The following is a 22855-nucleotide window of genomic DNA, read 5'->3' as shown; positions in this document are numbered from 1 at the left end:
GCAGAGAACATCTTAATTTTGGTCAATTATTTTATCATGGTGGCTTAAAATTGCTGGACAATTGAGGTACAATTTGTTAAAGATGCGCAATGGTGATTATTTTTTTTGTTTAGTTTTTTAATTATTTACGTATTTAATTGTAACTATTTATTAATGATATTATGATTATTTAAATGTATTTCTCCTGAGTTAGTTGGTCTGGTTTAGTTGGGGAGAGACTGAAAGTATGTAACAAGTGTCAAATGCATTCATTCTTGAAATTAAAAATAATTTACAAAAAGACACAATTGTGGGTTTGTCTTTAATTTGCTCAAATCGCAAGTCAGGGTCAAACTACTGTTCTTATGTTGTTGTTAAAAAGCAATAGAGAAGCTTTTAAACTGTAATAGGGATGACTGCTTAGCAAGCACCATTAACATTCAGCACAATCATCATGGTTCATCATCTAACATCTACGCTCTGGAATGAGACATTTGACCTCATTCTCATGAACAGTGAAAACTGAGATCATTACGATCTTTGCCATGAACCCCACATCCTCACAAGCAGATTTCACACATCAGGAGATATCACACGTAAGATATTTGCACAAATGTGTGCTCTCTGTGTTGCAAAGTTGCCTAAAAGCACCCTTTAATATTTTAGTCCTTTCATGCATTACCGAGGTGACTGTTTGGACTTCCATAAAACCTCTATAAATACTTTTTTCTATGAAGTATATTTTTGCATGCATTATTTAAGTCACAAGGTTTACCAACTTTATACAATTATGACAGGAGACAAAATGGTATAAGTTAACAAGTTAACACATAATAAACGAGTCTTGAGGCATCGTTTGGTATTTTAACATTTATCTTATATTTGAATTTTAGTTAAAGTTTTAGTCATTTTGTTTCATATTTGTCTTTTTTATTTTATTTTTTGTTAAATATGTCTATATAGTTTTTAATCAAGATTTCGATTTTAGTTATTTTAGCACTTCAACTTATTCTAAACAAAAATGAGAAATAGCTTGGCAACTAGCTGAAATAAAATAACAGTGAATGAAATGAAATAAAAGTTTTCAGGTCATATTTTATATCAAGTAATAAAAATATTTTTGTGGTTTCAGTTTTAGTTAAGAATAATAACCCTGGTTATTGTTAACTAAAACTATAACAAATATTTTTGTTAATTGAAATAAAGCTGATCTAAAACAAAATGAATATTAAATACAAAATCAGATTTTTTTCCCCTTGGCAACTAACTGATTTAAATAAGTTAAAATTGAAGTACTAAAATGACTAAAACTAAAACCGAAGTAAAAAAAAAATACTAAAATGACAAAAGCACAAAACAAAATCAGTAAAACTAAAATTAAAATGAAATCTGAACATATAAATTCCAAATTGTAATGAATTCTTTGATAGTATATATAGAAATGATAAAGTAATGCTGCCTAGGTTCTGGTGAGCAGTAGAACTGAATGTTCTGTTTGAGGTTATGTCACTTCCTTTACTTTTAGCTGACAAAGTCAGCTCCAGCAACCTCGCACATTCACACGTGGTTAGAATCAAAAGAGTCCCATGAGCTTGCGAAGTTCGGCAGAAGCTCTTGGCGAGCCAAAGAACAGTTGTGGCAGGAAGTGACCTCAGCACTAAAGAACCGTCACACCTGCGGCTCACTGCTCATGTTCATGCACCTGAGCTGCTGAATTAATCCTCCGAGCGTCTATTTCTGTTCTAGAACAACCTGCCCTGACATTGTGGTGTGTGGTACGTCTTAATTCAAAGGAACAGAGTGAGAACATGACAAGAAGTTGTTACCGTTTGTGTGAGGGCGAGATGCCCGGTGGGCATCGCTTCATGCTGAACATGTAAACTGCGGCCTCAGCTGTAGAGAACAGATGACAGAAACAGAGGAACGCACAAACCACCACAGCCGACGCTGCCCGTCCATCCTACAAAAACACAGCCGCAACATGAAGATGACAGGACACACCAGGATACCCAAGCCAAATGTTTCTTCAGAATATGCGGAAATTAAATTAATTGGGATGTTAAAATATGTTATTAAAACTAAGATTATGACTTGTCAACAAAGACCACAGTGTAATAGTTTGTTTGTGGGCAGTGTGTGTGTTTACTCACCAGACAATGTACGATGCAGATGTTCCTCTGGTCCTGTTTGAGCCACTGGTGCATGTTTTTACAAATACTGTACAAGTTCTTCAGTGTAGGAGCTCGTCGAGGTTGCCAACCGCACTCTGATACCTGCACACACGACACAATTATGAGTTTTATCAAGTAAAGCATGTAGAGTCCTATGAAATGTTTTATTTTTTCATTTTAATGGTTGAATTTTCCCCCCTCATTATAATGTTTACAATAAATGTAAATGTCAAATTAAAAAGCATGTCAAATCAACTGAATTTATACAACTTTAACAATTTAATAATGTATTACTAGGGCCCAATTAAATGTTTTATTTTTCAGAAATTCTGTGTTTAATTTTTCTGGATTCATAATTTAATATAAATTTATTGTCAAAATGCCGTATTTAAAGGTGAGGTGTGACATTACATTACCACTAGTGTCACCAAAAGGAACTGCAAAAATAACAACTGTTTACAAACTGCTGGTTTGAAAAAAATACAGCCCTGCCCCAAATTCATGCCATTGGTTGAATCAAATGCTTCTGTATTTCTACTCAGCCTTGTTTTAATTCATATCAAATTAACTCTTTTTTTTTTCATTGTTATTTCAGTCTCATTTATATACTATCATAGCATTTATTAATATTTTAACCTAAACTAGTTTCTATTTTTATATTTTCATATTTTGTTCATATATTCAGTTTTCATTTTAATTTAAGTTCTAATAATTTTGTTATATGCTTTCATTATTTTAATTCGTTTTTTTTATATTTCTATTGAACTTTAGGATATTTTTATTTCAGTTTTAATTTTAGTGCTTCAAATTAACTTTAAAAGTTTGTGATCTAATATGAATATTTTATTTTTTCAATCAAATTATTTGTAATAATTTTTTCGTTTTTGTTAACAATAACAACACTGATTTATGATATTAGGATAAGACATCAATTTAGATCCCTGTAATCTATTAATCATTTGCATTAGAGAAAAAGCTAACTGCTTTGCTATGCACTCTTACCCTGTTGTGAAACCTGGCCGGTCTGTAGGAGCGTTTGGAGAGGTTGTATACTGCATAATGACCCGCGTGTCGAGAATCCAGGAACAGACGCACATCCTCAATGTTATTCTTAATGGCAGATTCAACACCTTCAGCTGGGAAAGACATGACTGCAAAAACAAATACATATAGACAGGTAAATAACTTTAACAACTTTATGTATGTATCCAAAATGAATCTGAAAGCCGTATTGCACAGACGAGTGTACCTGCTACTCTGGAGGTGATGTAGGACAGGTCCAGGTCTCCTTTAGCATAACTGAGACAGAATAGGACACAGATTTAGATGCATGAACACAACTAAAGAACTAAAAGAACATCTAGATTACAGGCTAAACCTCGACAGGAATAAGAGTAATGGCTTGTATTAAAACTCAACGAGTCAACAAACTTTATTATAAATTTAGCAGAAATATGGGTCTAAAAAGGCAAAGACTTAAAGGAATAGTTCACTCAAAAAGGAAAAGTGACTTACTTATATTCATTCTGACATATACAATACATTTCAATTGTTTGGGGTCAGCAAGATTTAATTTATTTTACTAATTTTATTTAAAATTCCATTTCACAATATTACTGTTTTTACTGTATTTTGATCAAATAAAAGAATAGGACACAGATTTAGATGCATGAACACAACTAAAGAACTAAAAGAACATCTAGATTACAGGCTAAACCTCGACAGGAATAAGAGTAATGGCTTGTATTAAAACTCAACGAGTCAACAAACTTTATTATAAATTTAGCAGAAATATGGGTCTAAAAAGGCAAAGACTTAAAGGAATAGTTCACTCAAAAAGGAAAAGTGACTTACTTATATTCATTCTGACATATACAATACATTTCAATTGTTTGGGGTCAGTAAGATTAAATTTATTTGACTAATTTTATTTAAAATTCCATTTCACAATATTACTGTTTTTACTGTATTTTGATCAAACAAATGCAGCTTTGGTGATCACAAGAGATCATAACTTTTAGAAGGCTTGGGATATAGTGAACTATAGTAAAGCATGTAGAGTCCTATGAAATGTTTTATTTTTTCATTTTAATGGTTGAATTTTCCCCCCTCATTATAATGTTTACAATAAATGTAAATGTCAAATTAAAAAGCATGTCAAATCAACTGAATTTATACAACTTTAACAATTTAATAATGTATTACTTTTTTTTTTTTTTTTTTTTACAATACTAGGGCCCAATGAAATGTTTTATTTTTCAGAAATTCTGTGTTTAATTTTTCTGGATTCATAATTTAATATAAATTTATTGTCAAAATGCCGTATTTAAAGGTGAGGTGTGACATTACATTACCACTAGTGTCACCAAAAGGAACTGCAAAAATAACAACTGTTTACAAACTGCTGGTTTGAAAAAAATACAGCCCTGCCCCAAATTCATGCCATTGGTTGAATCAAATGCTTCTGTATTTCTACTCAGCCTTGTTTTAATTCATATCAAATTAACTCTTTTTTTTTTCCATTGTTATTTCAGTCTCATTTATATACTATCATAGCATTTATTAATATTTTAACCTAAACTAGTTTCTATTTTTATATTTTCATATTTTGTTCATATATTCAGTTTTCATTTTAATTTAAGTTCTAATAATTTTGTTATATGCTTTCATTATTTTAATTCGTTTTTTTTATATTTCTATTGAACTTTAGGATATTTTTATTTCAGTTTTAATTTTAGTGCTTCAAATTAACTTTAAAAGTTTGTGATCTAATATGAATATTTTATTTTTTCAATCAAATTATTTGTAATAATTTTTTCGTTTTTGTTAACAATAACAACACTGATTTATGATATTAGGATAAGACATCAATTTAGATCCCTGTAATCTATTAATCATTTGCATTAGAGAAAAAGCTAACTGCTTTGCTATGCACTCTTACCCTGTTGTGAAACCTGGCCGGTCTGTAGGAGCGTTTGGAGAGGTTGTATACTGCATAATGACCCGCGTGTCGAGAATCCAGGAACAGACGCACATCCTCAATGTTATTCTTAATGGCAGATTCAACACCTTCAGCTGGGAAAGACATGACTGCAAAAACAAATACATATAGACAGGTAAATAACTTTAACAACTTTATGTATGTATCCAAAATGAATCTGAAAGCCGTATTGCACAGACGAGTGTACCTGCTACTCTGGAGGTGATGTAGGACAGGTCCAGGTCTCCTTTAGCATAACTGAGACAGAATAGGACACAGATTTAGATGCATGAACACAACTAAAGAACTAAAAGAACATCTAGATTACAGGCTAAACCTCGACAGGAATAAGAGTAATGGCTTGTATTAAAACTCAACGAGTCAACAAACTTTATTATAAATTTAGCAGAAATATGGGTCTAAAAAGGCAAAGACTTAAAGGAATAGTTCACTCAAAAAGGAAAAGTGACTTACTTATATTCATTCTGACATATACAATACATTTCAATTGTTTGGGGTCAGCAAGATTTAATTTATTTTACTAATTTTATTTAAAATTCCATTTCACAATATTACTGTTTTTACTGTATTTTGATCAAATAAATGCAGCTTTGGTGATCATAAGAGATCATAACTTTTAGAAGGCTTGGGATATAGTGAACTATTCCTTCGAAGTCATTTGAGGAGCAGCACTCACACATATGGATTTAGTAGGCAGCTGTTTGAACTTTTAAGAAACTCTACTGATCAGGGTAATGCTGTACTGATGGGAGCAGACTGTGGTTAAGAATAAACAGCCATGAGATGAAGGTGGAGTGAAGTTCACACACCATCTCTGCACATACACACATAACGCAAACATAGACACACAGGCGCTGTCCCATAGTTACCTGGAGCTGCAAGGCGTTGGAGATTTGGGACCAAGAGACGTGATTCAGGAACAAAATGAACAAAACAAGACAATGAACAAAACGCAAAAATGGGCCAACTGAGGAGGAAATAAACATGACAGACTTGTGGAGACGTGAGGGGGACATTATTAAACATGACTAATAAATGCAAACAGATTATGGAGGGGGAGTGGAGGGGAATTTATGATCTGGTAGATCAGTGTGTGTCATAAACAAAATGCTGATTGAGTTTACCAAGAGATTAATGTCCAGTCACTGCAATTAGACAGATCAAATTTACCTTCATATGAAGATAATTATGATCAAATCAACATGGACTCAGAATTGACACCATTTACATTTATAAATGTCATTAGTTTTGAGTATGATGCATAAGCATATGCTATTCTACAGAAAAACATACAAAAAAGCAGGGGCCGCAGACTAACTCATTACAAAGGAACAGCTCATATGAGTCAATTATTCGTTAAATAGGATATCATAACTCGCACGTACATTGTGCAGGAATAACTGTGCAGCATGTATTGTAATGAGGTAGTATCCTGTCATTTATTTTTTGCTTTTATTTTTTGTATTTGAGTCAGTGTTGTTATTGGTAACTAAAATAAAAACATATTAAAAATAAGTTCTGTTAACTGAAATAAAGCTGAAATAAAATAAGAACTAAAATTACCTAAATTACTAAAAACTAAAAAACATAAATGAAAAGCTGTATAGGAAAATAAATGCATAAAAAAAAAGCCAAAATACAAAAAAGACTAACACTTAAAAAAAAAAAGAAGATAAATAGGAATATAAAAAAAAAATAACAATGACAAGACCTCACAAAATTACTACTAATAAAACTAAAATTAAAATAAAAAACAATTAAAGCTGAATATGAATATTTAAAAAAATAATAATGACGAAAGACATAATATTACTAATATTAAAACAAAATTAAAATAAAATAAATAAACAATTAAAGCTAAATAGGAATATTTACAATTCGTTGTCTTGTTTTGTTCAATAACAATGACAAAAGACATAAAATTACTCAAATTAAATCTAAAACTAAAATAAAACAAAATGACAAGAGACATAACATTTCAAAAAGTTAAACTAAAAGTAAAATAAAATTAAAGCTAAAATGTTTTTTAAAGACTTAAAATTACTAAAAGTTAAAATAAAATTAAAATGAAAATTGAAAATATAAAAACGAAAGTGCAATGTTTGGGTAAAATACTCCCCTTTTAATTATATAAAAAACAATTAAAGCTGAATATGAATATTTAAAAAAATAATAATGACGAAAGACATAATATTACTAATATTAAAACAAAATTAAAATAAAATAAATAAACAATTAAAGCTAAATAGGAATATTTACAATTCGTTGTCTTGTTTTGTTCAATAACAATGACAAAAGACATAAAATTACTAAAATTAAATCTAAAACTAAAATAAAACAAAATGACAAGAGACATAACATTTCAAAAAGTTAAACTAAAAGTAAAATAAAATTAAAGCTAAAATGTTTTTTAAAGACTTAAAATTACTAAAAGTTAAAATAAAATTAAAATGAAAATTGAAAATATAAAAACGAAAGCTAACTCAAATAATTAAAAACTACTATAATAGTAAATACAAATGCATGCAGTGCAATGTTTGGGTAAAATACTCCCCTTTTAATTATAATATTAAATATTATTATATATTATAATTTCAAAATTAAACAAAATATTTATAAATCAAGAATTCTCTTGCTTAGTCCTTCATCTTGAATGGATTTTTTCATCACAATGCCATCTCTCTGTGAAGAATACCTGTAATGCTACTGCAGAATTTGGCCAGGACTGGAAGCTAGCATAATTATTCTGCCAACCTTTTGAAACCGCCTTCACGTCAGGACATCGTGTCTTCGAGGCCTTAAAGGGGTCATATGATGCGATTTCAAGTTTTCCTTTCTCTTTGGAGTGTTACAAGCTCTTGGTGCATAAAGAAGATATGTAAAGTTGCAAAGACTAAAGTCTTAAAGCATGTCAACATATTCTGTTACACCAAATACACAAAATAATGATCTTTAAAATAGCATCATATGACCCCTTTAAAATGCTACAGCTCATGAAAAAGAGCCTCTGAATCTATTTAGACTTAGAGCACAGACATTGGAAAACATGCTGAAAGACAGCAGCGGGTGGCATTGTTTGTGAGCTAGATTAAGTGATATCAGATTAACCGCCAGCAGATTACTAGTACTCTCTCCACCACTACGACCTCTTCCTTCATTCGGCTGAATCTGTCAATGGCTCGGCGGAAAGAGATGCATCATAACGAAACCAAGGCAAGCCGAAACACACTTGAGCAAGGCATGTGCACTAGTTAACGTGGGACAGCCGCAGGGGTGTTTTACTGCAGGCTGAATGCATCGCTCACCTGGCCACCGACTGGATGACTTTGGAGGAAGTGTCTTTGATGTTGGTGAGGAATCTTTCGGTTCCTCCTTTAAGAATATCCAGGAAGCCTCCACCCATGGCCGGGTCTGTGTCATACACACCTGGAGATGCAAACACACACATAACCGCAGGCCAACGCTTGTCAAAAGAGCTTTTACGGGACAACAGCTTTGATTAATATATTTGACATATGCACACAAGAAATGTCTCTTTGCAATGACTCTCAATCAGCTCATAACACTTGTCAAGAACAAAGAAATGTTCTTTACAACCCAAATGATCAGATCTAGGGGTTAGTTCACTCTAAAAGGCCAAAGATTCATGCCATCAAAACTTACTACTAAGTAAACAACACACATCTTCTGCTCGTCTCAGTTATATCGTTTTTTTTTTCATGCTCCTAAACGTCTTCAGAAAGCTTAAACGTTTAAGTTGCCAATATAATAACCATTTATTTAGAATGACATCTGCCAATACAGACTAGTACAGCTGGTTCTGCTTCTATTATTTTATTATTAATTACTTAGATAACATGAATAAATGCTTTTATGGATCACTATATCAGTGCATCCTTAATATCAAATGCCTATTCGGTATTCATACACCTTTGTATTGGAATGCAAAACCAAATAACATACATTAACCAATACAAAATTACTATTCAACCAAAAAGTAACTAAATAACTAAAAAAAAACTAAAAACAGTAACAAACAAATAATAATAATAAATAAATAAATGAACCAACCTACTAACTAATCAACCAACCAATTAGTAACAGGAATAACTATTAAAACTTTACAATAAGGTCTCATTTGTTAATATTAGTTAACATATACCAATAGCATTTATTCATCTTAGTTAATGCTAACATTTACTAATATTTTTTCAAAAGAAAAAATATATTCAGAAGTTGCATCGATTAACAATAATAACAACATAGCATGAACAATTGCACTTTTTATTAACTAACATTAACAAAGACAAATAAATACTATAAAAAATATTGTTAATTGTTAGTTCATAGTTAAATGTTAACTAAAGACCATAATAAACATTATTAAATAAATAAATAAATAACTCAACCAACCAAAACTAACAAATAGCTAATAACTAACAGACATCAACAAAATTAACAAATAATAATAACTAACCCAACCAAAACTTTGTGAACTATGCTAATATGCATAGATAAAAGAGATTATATCGATACAGAAGTCTTAAAGGTAAAGTAGCAAAAACAGCCTGCTTAATTTTCAGGGTCAGAGAGAGTAAAAGTAAACAGTGTCTTTTGGTGCAACAAATATTGTTTAACATTATAAGTGTTAATATAATTAAAGTTGAAAAACGAAAAGCTACAAAAGTGTAGAATATGATCCTTTTAATGGGCTGATATTTAGACTGTAAATTAAGAAACAAGATCGAGTGTGCAGTTACGCGAGTGGTATTACCACTTTCTGACTGTGTTTACTCAGAAAATCAGAGTAAACTCAGCAGATGGTGACCAGAGGGCCAATCCTCTTACAGAACGCACAGAGAAACCATCTCTTGGGGTAAATATGGGGGCAGGGGTGTGTACGAGGCATTATCTGTTTGTGGACAGTATTATGACAGTGTGATGGTAGGTGGAGGGTTACAACTCCTGAAACAAGTTACTTTTAAAACTAGCAGGCATGAGTGAGTGTCTTTATGTATAAGCACTTTAATTAATTTGTGTGTGAATGTCTGTCAGGTAAGAAGTCACACAGATGAACTCGATGCGTGTGCAGTTTTAACAAAAGTGTAATGACATGACTGATGCTGCTTTATCCTGTCTCTCTCTAGTCTAATATACCCCTAGATATGAATCTCTCACAAACAAAGTACTTCTCATTACCACAAAAGCTGGTGGGCCTAAAGCCACAAATCATTGTTTACACAACTCAGTCTGAATATATCAATCTGTGGTATTAAGAGCTTTTCAGCAGTTTAACAAAGTGCAAAATTAAAAATTTTTTAAAAATACAGCTGTGCCGGATATTACTTGTGTATATTATTAAATGCTGCAAGTCACCATTTGTAGAGGGGAACTGTGAGCTTTACTTTACACAAGAACTAAAAAGAGGAAGATTCATAGCTGATGAAATATTTCACAGCAGAGTATATGTAAACTAACTAACCACCTCAAATTACAATCAAAAAATAACTAACCAACCGACCAAAAACATTAAAGATCCAAAAAAATAATTAACCCATCAAAATGAACTAAGAATAACAATAACTAACACATATTAACAACAACAACAACTACTACAAATTAACAAACAAAACAAAAAAAAACAACCAACAACTACTAAGAATAACTAAAACAATCATTAAAAAACAAAACTAAAAACAAACAAACAAACATGAATAACAATAACTAACCAACATCCAAAAATAATAACAAAAATGAACAACCCAAACAAGAATACAAAAGCTATAACTTGTATAAGTAAAAACCAATAAAAAACAAACAAACATTAATAAAAAATCCAACCAAGCAACAAGACTAACTAAAGAAACAACCAAGTAATATACCTAAATAACTAAAACATTAAAAACATCAATAACAAAAGTTCAAATCTGTATAAGTAAAAAAAAAACAAGCGTAAATTAACAAAAAAATTATAATAACTGACCAACTAATAATAATTAATAACAATAACTGACAAATATCAACAAAAAAAATTAACAATAAAAAAACTATATTATTAACAAACAAAAAACAGCTATCTAAAATAACTAATTAACTAACTATATGCATGTTACAGAACTGAAAATGTAAAAAGGCATCAGAAAACAAAGGGAAACTTCCAAACGTAATGCATGTAAACACAGGATGCCAGCGCATCAATAGATCCTACGACAAGATAAGATCCAACAGCACACTCTTCACTGATAGACTGTTCACCTTTACAATACGTTTGTAAGATCGCGTGACATCAGTCAAGAGAACTGGGCATAATTACAAAGGAAGTGTGACATATTTGAATAAAAAAGGGAAGCTACACATCTGCTACAATGAAAATGACTTGCCAAAAAACAAGTTGAATGCAGTACTCACCAGCATTGTTTATGTTGTTGATCTGCGAGGGAAGCGGCGCGCTGTTGTTCCCGAACCCTCCGTTCTGCTCCAGGAGCTGTAGGGATTCATAGCCATCATACACAGACTTCAGACAGTAGTATGAACTTAACAGACTCATCAGGACGACAGTCCACTGCACACACACATCAGGAGCAAAGCAGGAGACCAGACTCCAGAATACACACGCTAGTCAGTAACAGCAGAATATCTTCTGCAGCTTCTGGCTGTTGGTGGTAATCACTTTAATCCAGAGAGAAACCCCTTCTTAACCCAGATCAGATGCATCTAAACCATCCTCTCCACCATGTGTGCACACAGGAGCATAACACTGACAATCGCACTCAAACCCTGCTGTTTGGATGCTCTGAACTAGATCATTCATGTGCATTAATCCAGGAATGATCAATCCAGGAGTCGTTCTTTGAGCAGGGACAGCCCTTGTCCTCCCTCTTGTTTACCAGTCTTGCCTCTGTTTCTGTCTTATGTAGTGAGATCAGTGGCTATTAGGTCAGAGAGAAAACGAGGGATGAGATGCTGCTTTGTCTCCAGGAAGTCACGGAGGGAGGGAGGAAAGGAAAAAACAAGAGAATTCGAAAGGAAGAGTGCAGCGGTGTCTCTAAATGGCTCTTCAGAGAGTTGTGATCAGTATGTGGGACTCTGCTCGTCTCTGCGGGTGTGTGTGTGTGTGTGTCTGAGTGTCAAAGAATGAGGGGTTTGTTTCAAATGAAGCTCCAAAAGAGCCTCATTCAACCAAACCAACCAGTCAGGCGATCAAACAGAAGCTCTGAAGGAGAGATTGCGAAAATCTATATAGGATTGTTTAATCAATGGCTGATGCTGATATTTAGATATTTATATTGTTGATATATATGATACGTCACAATGATATCACACACACACATATTAAAAGGGTCATATATATATATATATATATATATATATATACAGTACATATGTGTGTGTGTGTGTGTGTGTGTGTTATTGCATTAGAAATTTTTTTTTAATATATATTTTAATTTAAAATGTATTTAATACATGTAATCTATTTATTTATGTAATATAATGCATATTGAGTGCATTATTAATTATTGACAGCAGCACGTATTTGTAATATATAATGAATATCAATAAATACTATACAAATTTTATTTATATTACATAAGAACATAGCAAATATTTAATACTATTTAAATTAACAAAAATATAAAATATAATTTGTAATAAGTTGCACAATATGAATAATAACATACATTATAAATAAATAAATACATTAATTATATCAAGAACTATTTAAAATAAAATAAATAAATGAATTTATATGAATGTATTCACATGCAAGGCATATATATACATTACACAAACATACATACATACATATGCGTGTATGTGTGTGTGTGTATATATATATATATATTATATATGGGGTGCTGTGTGTACATTAATGAGGAAAAAAAATTAACTTAAATGATTTTAGCAAATGGCTGCAATATAACAAAGAGTGAAAAATTTAAGGGGGTCTGAATACTTTCCGTACCCACTGTATATTTGAATAAATACAGATTAATTCATCTTCAAAATAAATTATTTTAAATTAACAGCATTCCACCTAGTGCCAGTTACAAAATCTATCAACAGCCTTGTTTGTGGATTATGTGCATTTTAAAAAATGTAAATACAATTAAATTTTTTTTTTTTAGATTTTGGAGTTTAAAAAAAAATGGTAATTGCAATTTCCGTACATGTTATTTGATATAATTAAATTGCTTTATACACGTATTGTATTTTGGCCACACTGAGCTCTAGAGATAAATATTGGCATCATCCACCCCCCCCATAAAAAAAAAACATTTCTGTTGACTACTATAAACTAGTCTCTTGCATTGCAGATTTAGCATGAAACCTACAAATGACCAGTGAAAACTTGATCTGAGAGACCATCACAACGTTTTTGTTAGACGATTTGTACCTCAGTAATGGGTGATTTTGGGTTGAAGTTCCTGGCTGCAGCGATCTCCTGCAGTTGGCTAACAAGCTCGTTGATTGAGAGTCGCTCATCTGGGTTGATTTTCAACATTGATCCTGAAACAAACACACAAGGCTTTTGACGCACAACAAATGCACAACAAACAAAAAGATATGATGTAGGAGAGATTTTGGTAAGAGGGAATGTAGTTAAGTTCCTGCAGGATACTTACGGATGAGCTGGTGAAAGACTGTGTACTTGGTGTCATTCTGAGGAATGTTGTATTTGCCGTTTACTATCTGGAGTTTGGCTCCCTCTTCAAATGGGTGCTGCTTAAAACAGAGCAGGTACAGGATGCAGCCCAGAGCCTAGAGACCAAACCAAGACTCTTTAAAAACCACAACAAGGACAAGAAGAAAAGACCTGTTACACTGTATGCTAACCAGGTGCTATGTGAAAAGTAATGCCAAAGTGCCTTCTTCACATGGCTTGGACAAAAATGGTTGCCTTCGTAAGCTTTCATTATCATTATTTCATTATATTTCATTATTTTGCATCAACTTGCTTTGTCTCTAAAACAAATTTCCTTTTTTTTCCCAAATTCTTCCAAATATTCAGCAGGATTTCCCCTCCAAATTAGCACAGAAAATGTGGAAAAAGTCATAACTAAACTAACTCACCCATATGTCTTGTTTCTCATTTATTGGGTAGTTGGAATAGAGGTCAATCATCTCTGGTGTCCGGTATGCTGGAGTTGTGTTTCTAGTAATCTAAGGGATAAAGAGAGAACAAAAAAAAAAAGAAAGAAAAAGGAAATTATTTGTAATTTAGTGGGTCTTTATGTTAAAAGATTGCATGCATGGATTATAATAATTGAGGATTAAAGCATGTAAACACTTGCTCAACAATTTACACTACTGTTTAAAAGTTTGGAGTTGGAGATTTTTTTTAATGTTTTGAAAGAAGTCTCTTATGCCCACCAAGGCTGTTTATTTGATCAAAAATACATTAAAAATGGTAATATTGTGAAATATAGTTCATTATATTCCATGCTATATCACACTATATATTACACTACAATATTTTTGAAAGAAGTCTCTTATACTCATCAAGGCTGCATTTATTTGATAACAAATACAGTACAGTACTAATATGAAATATTATTGAAATGTCAAATAACTGTTTTCTATTTGAATATATTTGAATATCTAATTTATTCCCGTGATGCAAAGCTGAATTTTCAGCATTATTACTGCAGTCTTCAGTGTCACATGATCCTTCAGAAATCATTCTAATATGCTGAGTTGCTGCTCAAGAAACATTTCTCATTAACAACGGTAATAATAGTGGAAACCATGATAAAAAAACATACTGTTCCAAACATCTTAACAGTAGTGTAGTTTTTAATCAATGTTTTCAAACTGTTAATATTTAAGAAGAATAAACGTATAACAACTTTACTACAAGCTTTGCTGGAAGATTGTAAAATGCTAAAAACTGGTCCTCGTTAGAATTAGCTGCTAACAAAAATGCATTGAATAAACACAAACAGACATTCCATGTGCAGAGAAATGGCGGGCTTTGTGGATTGCGTGGGTTTTCAATTTACTAGCAATAACTGATTTAAGACGACCAGAAACCAAACAAACTAATTTAATCAACAAAACAATTAAATCAGGGAATGCTTCCACGGGAAATAGCCAGAGATTTTAATACAATCACCGCAAAATATTTCTCTCTGGCCACGTAACAATGTAATCATTTCCACAATTATTGTGACAATCCATGAATCACTATCAAAACTATAGCAAAACGAACCAATCAGAGGACAGTGAGTGATGTCAAAGTGACGTTCACCTGGTATTAATATTTATGTGGCATAAAGCTAGATGGGCTGCTTGGAGAATATCATTTGTTGCATTTTTTACCTCGTCTTCCACCATAGATCTCTTGTGAGCAGACCAGCTGTAGTCTGGGTAATGTGCCACGATGGTGGCGCTGCCAAAGTCACACAGCTTTATAGTGCCCTGATGACTGATCAATAAATTCTCAATCTACAGAAGAAGAAGAAGAAATGTTATTGAACAATGTACTTAATCATTTGGCACAGATCAAATGAGACACATATACATACATATATATATATATATATATATATATATATACACACCAAGATGGCAGTATTTATTGCACTGCATTATGCAGATTTACATCAACACATTTTATTTAAATATATATTAAATTAATTTTTTTTAATGCTAAATAAACAAAGTTACGGTAATAAAAATATCACCACTGAGAATAATATAAATTACAAAAAAAACAACAAAAACAAATACATACATTAATAAATAAATGAAAAAGTAACTAAAATATATGAAAATAAAATGAAATATAAAATATAATAACAAGTATTATTTATACTATTGATTATAATAAAAATTAAATTAAATAAAGGCCAAGAAATTTTTTTATATTTTACACTGTGTTTATTATATGAAATTAATCGTGCTGCAATTTCTTTCTGAATTCCTTTTTTTTTTATTTTAGGGTGAAAAGTTTTCAATATTCATACTAATGCTTTAATAAGCAATGTTACATGCAAGCTAGTAAATAAAGTCTTCTTTGTTCATATCTTACTTTGATGTTCTGTAAATAAAGCATTATTTAAGGATTCAGCCTGTGGGGCCTGACCTTCAGGTCGCGGTGGATGACTGGTGGAGACTGTTTGTGCATGTGCTGCACAGCACGACATGACTGGTAAAAGATCTTCAGCAATGTGTCACATGACATGGGTCCTCTCTGCTCCACCTTCTTCACTAAATCAACCAGCTGGCCTGCAGGAAATAGAGGGCGGAGGTCAATGTGAACACAGGAAACCGACGCCAATGCCAGAAAGTCAGAAGGAGAGAGTGGAATGTGTAAAGTCAGTCAAGAGCTTCCCTTTCGCTTTTATAAAAAGCGGTTTTGGCTTTTATCAAGACCAGAGTTTAAATGATCATCCAGCAACAAAGTGTGCTAATGTGTGTTACAGAGATTATTGTGCAATTAAAATTTAGGTAGCTCTTTATTTTATGGTCCTGTTCCATATGTACACACTATGTACTTGTTAGGGCTGCACGATTAATCGAATATGATTGTCATGCGTATCTTGTCAGTAAAGCCAGTTCTGTGATTAGTAGTAAATCTCCAGCACGTGCTTTCAGATGGAGCAGCATTTACTACACAGAGTCGTGGTTCACTGACAGCATTCATTAATATAGTTTTTATTTTTAGATTTCATACTATGCTATATTTTAGTTTAAGTTTTAGTAATTATGTTATGTGCTTTTTCATTTTTATTATTTTTTAAATATGAATAAATATGAATAAATATTTATTTTTGTTTCAGCTAGTTTCCAAGGCGACATTACTAATTTCTATTTAGGTTTTTTTAAGTTTAAGTCTAATATTAATTTTATTTTGCTTTAGCTTTATTTCAATTACCGAAGATTTTTAATTTGAGCTTACAATAACAACACTGTTGTATGGTCGTTTATTGCAAAAAAGCCCTCATAAAGAGTCTAAAAAAACTTCAGGGGTGTAAATATTGCTCTTTAAAATAACATTAATTCATTCATTGCTATGCAGAGCGTAATTAACTCATTAGCACATACAGTATAATGGCAGTCAATATAATTATCTGAACGTTTATGTGTGATGATGACGTCATCATACCTTGAGCGCATAGTCCTTACTGCTGCCCAAATCCTGGGCTTCATACACAAACGCAAAGCCACCTATAATAGAAGAAACATTTTATCATTAGGTTTATTTTAGGTTGACTGTGAAGGCACCAATCTGAATAAGGATTTTGGCAGATTCAGTTTTGCTGACTTGGGATTGTGGCACCAACAGGACATGAGACGGACTCATTTCCGAAAATATATGTAGACTAGTCTGGAATCAGTCTATTATAAAGGGAAGAAAAATTTTTTGAGTGGCACACGAGTGTCAGGAATTCACAACCTTTCCAGCATTATAAAATTCTCTTTAAACACAACATGAATGAGTCAGTCTTCTAGACAACATGAGTAACATACACACAGAAAGAAACGTCTGCCCTCAGCAGTCATTATTCAACAAACCGAGTGAATGAACTCATTAAGTCTGCACAGCTATGACACTACACAACATTAATGAATCACTGATCTCAGCAAATAACCTATTACACAACATTTCATCATCAAGAGTAAGTGCCGTGGAGAAAATACTACAAATGGATTTAAAAACACAGACCTAATTGACGTTATGTGGCTGAAATAAAAAAAGGAACTAAAAAGAACAGGAGCCAGTTGCATAAACTTAGCCTCTTCGTTAGGAACTGACAGGTCTGACCAACTAGCAATTAGCAAAGAGCTAATCAGTCTTACTTTTCAGATTCAAATTAGATCATTCTATGTTTATGCAACTGACTTAAAAAAAGTTATGACCAGTCTTAAAGAAGAAAAATAGATGACTATCATTTTAGGCAACCAGCTACAGGGGTTGAAATCTTCATCTTAAGACTACAACTAATAATAACAGTAAAATAGCAGTAAAATATATAATCATTAAAAAGATGAAATATTACTGACAAGCAAATTATGATAAAGTGGAATATTGCAATTTTTAACTTTTATTTATTTATTTATTTCCATTTATCAGTAGACCGAATGCTGAATCAATAACTGAAAAGTGTGAATAAGTAAAAATAGAAAAGTGCGACTATTTGTCAAAATTGATTATGCGATTATCATCTCTACCTAAATAGCTATTTGGTAATTGGTTAACATTAACTATTAACCAACAGTCTACACCAGGGTTTCCCAAACTGGGGTTTGTGAGTTGATGTAAAGCAAGTAATTAAAATTCTAATAAATTAAAAAATAAAAATAATTAAAACTTAAAATATTTTATTTCCCTTTTATTTTAGTTTCCTTGCATGCCATGCCATCATTAACTGTCCTTAGAGAACTGCAAATATGTGAATGCGACATTAAATTATTGAAATATAATAATATTTTAGGTCACAGGTGTTCAGACTGAAATGTGTGTATATATAGACGAACACAAAAAATTTTCTTTGGAATAACATGCACTGATGTGCAATTTTTGTGCAATGTGCAATTCCGCTACAAAATGTTGAATAGAATTACACTGACTGATTCTTAAAATGAGTAGTATGGCTCCATGAACAGATGTGTCAGTCAACAGTGTCAGTTGTGTATGTCTTCACATGAACAAAAGTGACAATGCCAGCCAGGTATTTATGGACACTTGTGAAACAATCCTCAAGTGACCAAAACGGCCTGTAACCATGGCAACGGGTAAATGAATACCAGCGGAGGCCCGAGTCAGGCTGCACGAATCAAAAGAAGCTTTCCAGTTTCACGTTAGTGCGCTGACATTCACACGCACCACAAATTAACAAGGAACGGTCCAAAACAAAGTGACAGAGGAACAGCAAGAGACCTCAGGCAAATATAAAGCATACTGAGCCATAATGATCTGGATTCAAAGATTCATATCTGGACTGTTCTGTTCAAATAAAAGCCTTTTCTGGACACAATTTCCAGTAATAATGACCAACATTACAGTCCAGAAATGTCATTGTGATGCAAAGAATTAAGTAAACAATACCATGTCTGATACTTTGTCATTTAAATGATGCCTTCACCAAAAGACACACATTATACAGACAGGAACCTGCGGTTGATTGTTCATGGATCATCAGTTCAGAGTTCAAACTTCCAACTTTCTGCTTACCAGCCTAGATCTCTAAACACTATGCCTCAACACCACCATGCAAATCATTCCTGTTCACCCAGAATGCCCTCTGTTTCCATTCAGGGCCTGTAGATGTCAACACACCCGAGCAAAGTGAAGGTCAATGATGGGCTGGAGTTATACAGTATGAGCGGTTATGTTAATATTACATAACCCAACAGATTTCAATAGGTCTGACCAAAACACCCCACTTTGACAGATAATAATTAAAATATGAATATACCTCACATAAGCAGTAGAACTATTTGCACTTTATTTAGAAAGGATGCATTAAACTGATGAAAAATGACAGTAAAGACATTTATAATGTTACAAAAGTTTTACATTTCAAACAAACGCTGTTCTTTTAAACTTTCTATTCATCAAAGAATTCTGGTTTCCACTAAAGTATTAAACAACACAACTGTTATCAACACTGATAATAAGAAATGTTTCCTGAGCAGCAAATCAGCATATTAGAATGATTTCTGAAGCATCATGTGACATTTTAGAGTAGTATTGATGCAGTTTCAGTACTACTGCAAACTGCTACAGTAGTAGTATGTGCTATATTTGATGAAAAATGACAGTAAAGACATTTATAATGTTACAAAAGTTTTACATTTCAAACAAACGCTGTTCTTTTAAACTTTCTATTCATCAAAGAATTCTGGTTTCCACTAAAGTATTAAACAACACAACTGTTATCAACACTGATAATAAGAAATGTTTCCTGAGCAGCAAATCAGCATATTAGAATGATTTCTGAAGGATCATGTGACATTTAAGAGTAGTATTGATGCAGTTTCAGCACTACTGCAAACTGCTACAGTAGTAGTATGTGCTATATTAAAAATATGACAATTTACAGTAACAATTAGTATTAATATTTATGGAAGCCCATTTCTGTCATAAAATAAAGAAATAAAAAAATGATTCGCAACTTTTTAATCTCGCAATTCAGACTTTTTCCTCATTACTCTGTCTGAGTATCACACAATTTTTTTTATTTTGTGGTGGAAATAATAAAGCAAGATGTAAACCAAGAATTCAAAGGGGGGAAAAAAGTCAAAATTGTGAGATATGATGAGATAAAAAGCCAGAATTCTGAGTTTATAACTCACAATTTTGAGAAATAATGGTCAGAACTGTAAGATTTAAACTCAGAATTCTGGCTTTTTTTTTTTAAAACAACGTCAGAACTTTTAGTTAAGTAGCAGCATTACTTTTACATTTTTGTCCCATGGCGGAAACAGACTTCCATAAATATGTGATATACCACATTTTATGAGGAATGAAACCACAAAAAAAAACAAAAAAAAAACACAGTGGTACCACCATGTTTTTGTACCATGTAAATACCTTGGTGTATGAATACAGTCTGTACACAGGTGCATATATATATATAAATTAAGTTCAGTTAAAACATACAGATGAATTTATGGAATATGAATTTAACTATATTAACGTGACTATTCATATAGTTGTGCTATTGACGGAATATAACAAATACATATAACGTTATCTAAATGCCTCAAGAACATACAGATTATCATCTGAAATATAAAATGAGTTCATGTCAGCTGTATCAGAGCCAAGTGACTTGCTAACAACTTAGCCAGCTAGTTAAAGTCCATTGTCATCTATATAATCACAATTATATACATATATACTAAAGCTAATGTTAATATATGTGACTAAGAATACATTACGGACATTTTACAGTCAAATTTAGAGCTGTTTTAAATAAAATACATGTCAGTATCTTAAGCAGGGGTTAGCATGACTAGCCTGGTGCTATTATGAATGAATCTTTTACCTTCCGCGATGACTCGTTTGATCCGGAGCTTCAGATCTCCGAGCTCCACCACCTGACCGACGAAGTCGTTCTGATCCCGGCTGGCGGCGGCGGATCCGCCGGGCCCGGCCAGGAAATCGAGCGCTGACTGGAAGAGGGACATTTTGTCCCTCTTTTTCTGTTGCGCCTATTAACCGGAACCGGCACCGGATGGGAGAACAAGTGCACTAACTCAACTGGTGGCGCAACTAGATAATAGAGCGTTAATTTGGATTTGAAAGGCTCTATTCTAGTGTGAAAACATCCCGAGTAACGTACTGGTTCCGATCGACCTGCTCTCTCTCTCTCTCAGCGGTATTTCCGCAAGGTGCTGACGTGGGGCGGTGACGTCACGCACGCACACACGCACACACACACACACTATGCAGAGCGTAATTAACTCATTAGCACATACAGTATAATGGCAGTCAATATAATTATCTGAACGTTTATGTGTGATGATGACGTCATCATACCTTGAGCGCATAGTCCTTACTGCTGCCCAAATCCTGGGCTTCATACACAAACGCAAAGCCACCTATAATAGAAGAAACATTTTATCATTAGGTTTATTTTAGGTTGACTGTGAAGGCACCAATCTGAATAAGGATTTTGGCAGATTCAGTTTTGCTGACTTGGGATTGTGGCACCAACAGGACATGAGACGGACTCATTTCCGAAAATATATGTAGACTAGTCTGGAATCAGTCTATTATAAAGGGAAGAAAATTTTTTTGAGTGGCACACGAGTGTCAGGAATTCACAACCTTTCCAGCATTATAAAATTCTCTTTAAACACAACATGAATGAGTCAGTCTTCTAGACAACATGAGTAACATACACACAGAAAGAAACGTCTGCCCTCAGCAGTCATTATTCAACAAACCGAGTGAATGAACTCATTAAGTCTGCACAGCTATGACACTACACAACATTAATGAATCACTGATCTCAGCAAATAACCTATTACACAACATTTCATCATCAAGAGTAAGTGCCGTGGAGAAAATACTACAAATGGATTTAAAAACACAGACCTAATTGACGTTATGTGGCTGAAATAAAAAAAGGAACTAAAAAGAACAGGAGCCAGTTGCATAAACTTAGCCTCTTCGTTAGGAACTGACAGGTCTGACCAACTAGCAATTAGCAAAGAGCTAATCAGTCTTACTTTTCAGATTCAAATTAGATCATTCTATGTTTATGCAACTGACTTAAAAAAAGTTATGACCAGTCTTAAAGAAGAAAAATAGATGACTATCATTTTAGGCAACCAGCTACAGGGGTTGAAATCTTCATCTTAAGACTACAACTAATAATAACAGTAAAATAGCAGTAAAATATATAATCATTAAAAAGATGAAATATTACTGACAAGCAAATTATGATAAAGTGGAATATTGCAATTTTTAACTTTTATTTATTTATTTATTTCCATTTATCAGTAGACCGAATGCTGAATCAATAACTGAAAAGTGTGAATAAGTAAAAATAGAAAAGTGCGACTATTTGTCAAAATTGATTATGCGATTATCATCTCTACCTAAATAGCTATTTGGTAATTGGTTAACATTAACTATTAACCAACAGTCTACACCAGGGTTTCCCAAACTGGGGTTTGTGAGTTGATGTAAAGCAAGTAATTAAAATTCTAATAAATTAAAAAATAAAAATAATTAAAACTTAAA

At 32.6% G+C, this 22855-nt stretch overlaps 1 protein-coding gene across 1 annotated transcript in view; it reads right to left on the bottom strand.

Annotated features, from left to right (window-relative positions):
• The window catches only part of LOC107725068 (cyclin-G-associated kinase-like), a 39418-nt gene that overhangs the window by 13803 nt on the left and 2760 nt on the right, over positions 1-22855 (bottom strand). The window contains exons 2-16 of the mRNA XM_016534211.1: positions 21644-21705; positions 21150-21315; positions 17261-17322; positions 16238-16468; positions 15472-15597; positions 14224-14313; positions 13776-13911; positions 13547-13659; positions 11560-11635; positions 8457-8577; positions 6021-6026; positions 5339-5388; positions 5092-5240; positions 2130-2252; positions 1806-1939 (exon numbers count right to left, since the gene is read on the bottom strand). Of these exons, the coding sequence (XP_016389697.1) occupies positions 1806-1939; positions 2130-2252; positions 5092-5240; positions 5339-5388; positions 6021-6026; positions 8457-8577; positions 11560-11635; positions 13547-13659; positions 13776-13911; positions 14224-14313; positions 15472-15597; positions 16238-16468; positions 17261-17322; positions 21150-21315; positions 21644-21705 (1645 nt within the window). The remainder of the gene's footprint in view (positions 1-1805; positions 1940-2129; positions 2253-5091; positions 5241-5338; positions 5389-6020; positions 6027-8456; positions 8578-11559; positions 11636-13546; positions 13660-13775; positions 13912-14223; positions 14314-15471; positions 15598-16237; positions 16469-17260; positions 17323-21149; positions 21316-21643; positions 21706-22855) is intronic.

This window comes from Sinocyclocheilus rhinocerous, unplaced genomic scaffold (assembly GCF_001515625.1).
Source record: "Sinocyclocheilus rhinocerous isolate Xijiao unplaced genomic scaffold, SAMN03320098_v1.1 scaffold1295, whole genome shotgun sequence".
NCBI lineage: Eukaryota > Metazoa > Chordata > Actinopteri > Cypriniformes > Cyprinidae > Sinocyclocheilus > Sinocyclocheilus rhinocerous.
The sequence above is the reverse complement of the archived record's forward strand: the minus strand, read 5'-3'. Positions and strand labels throughout refer to the sequence as shown.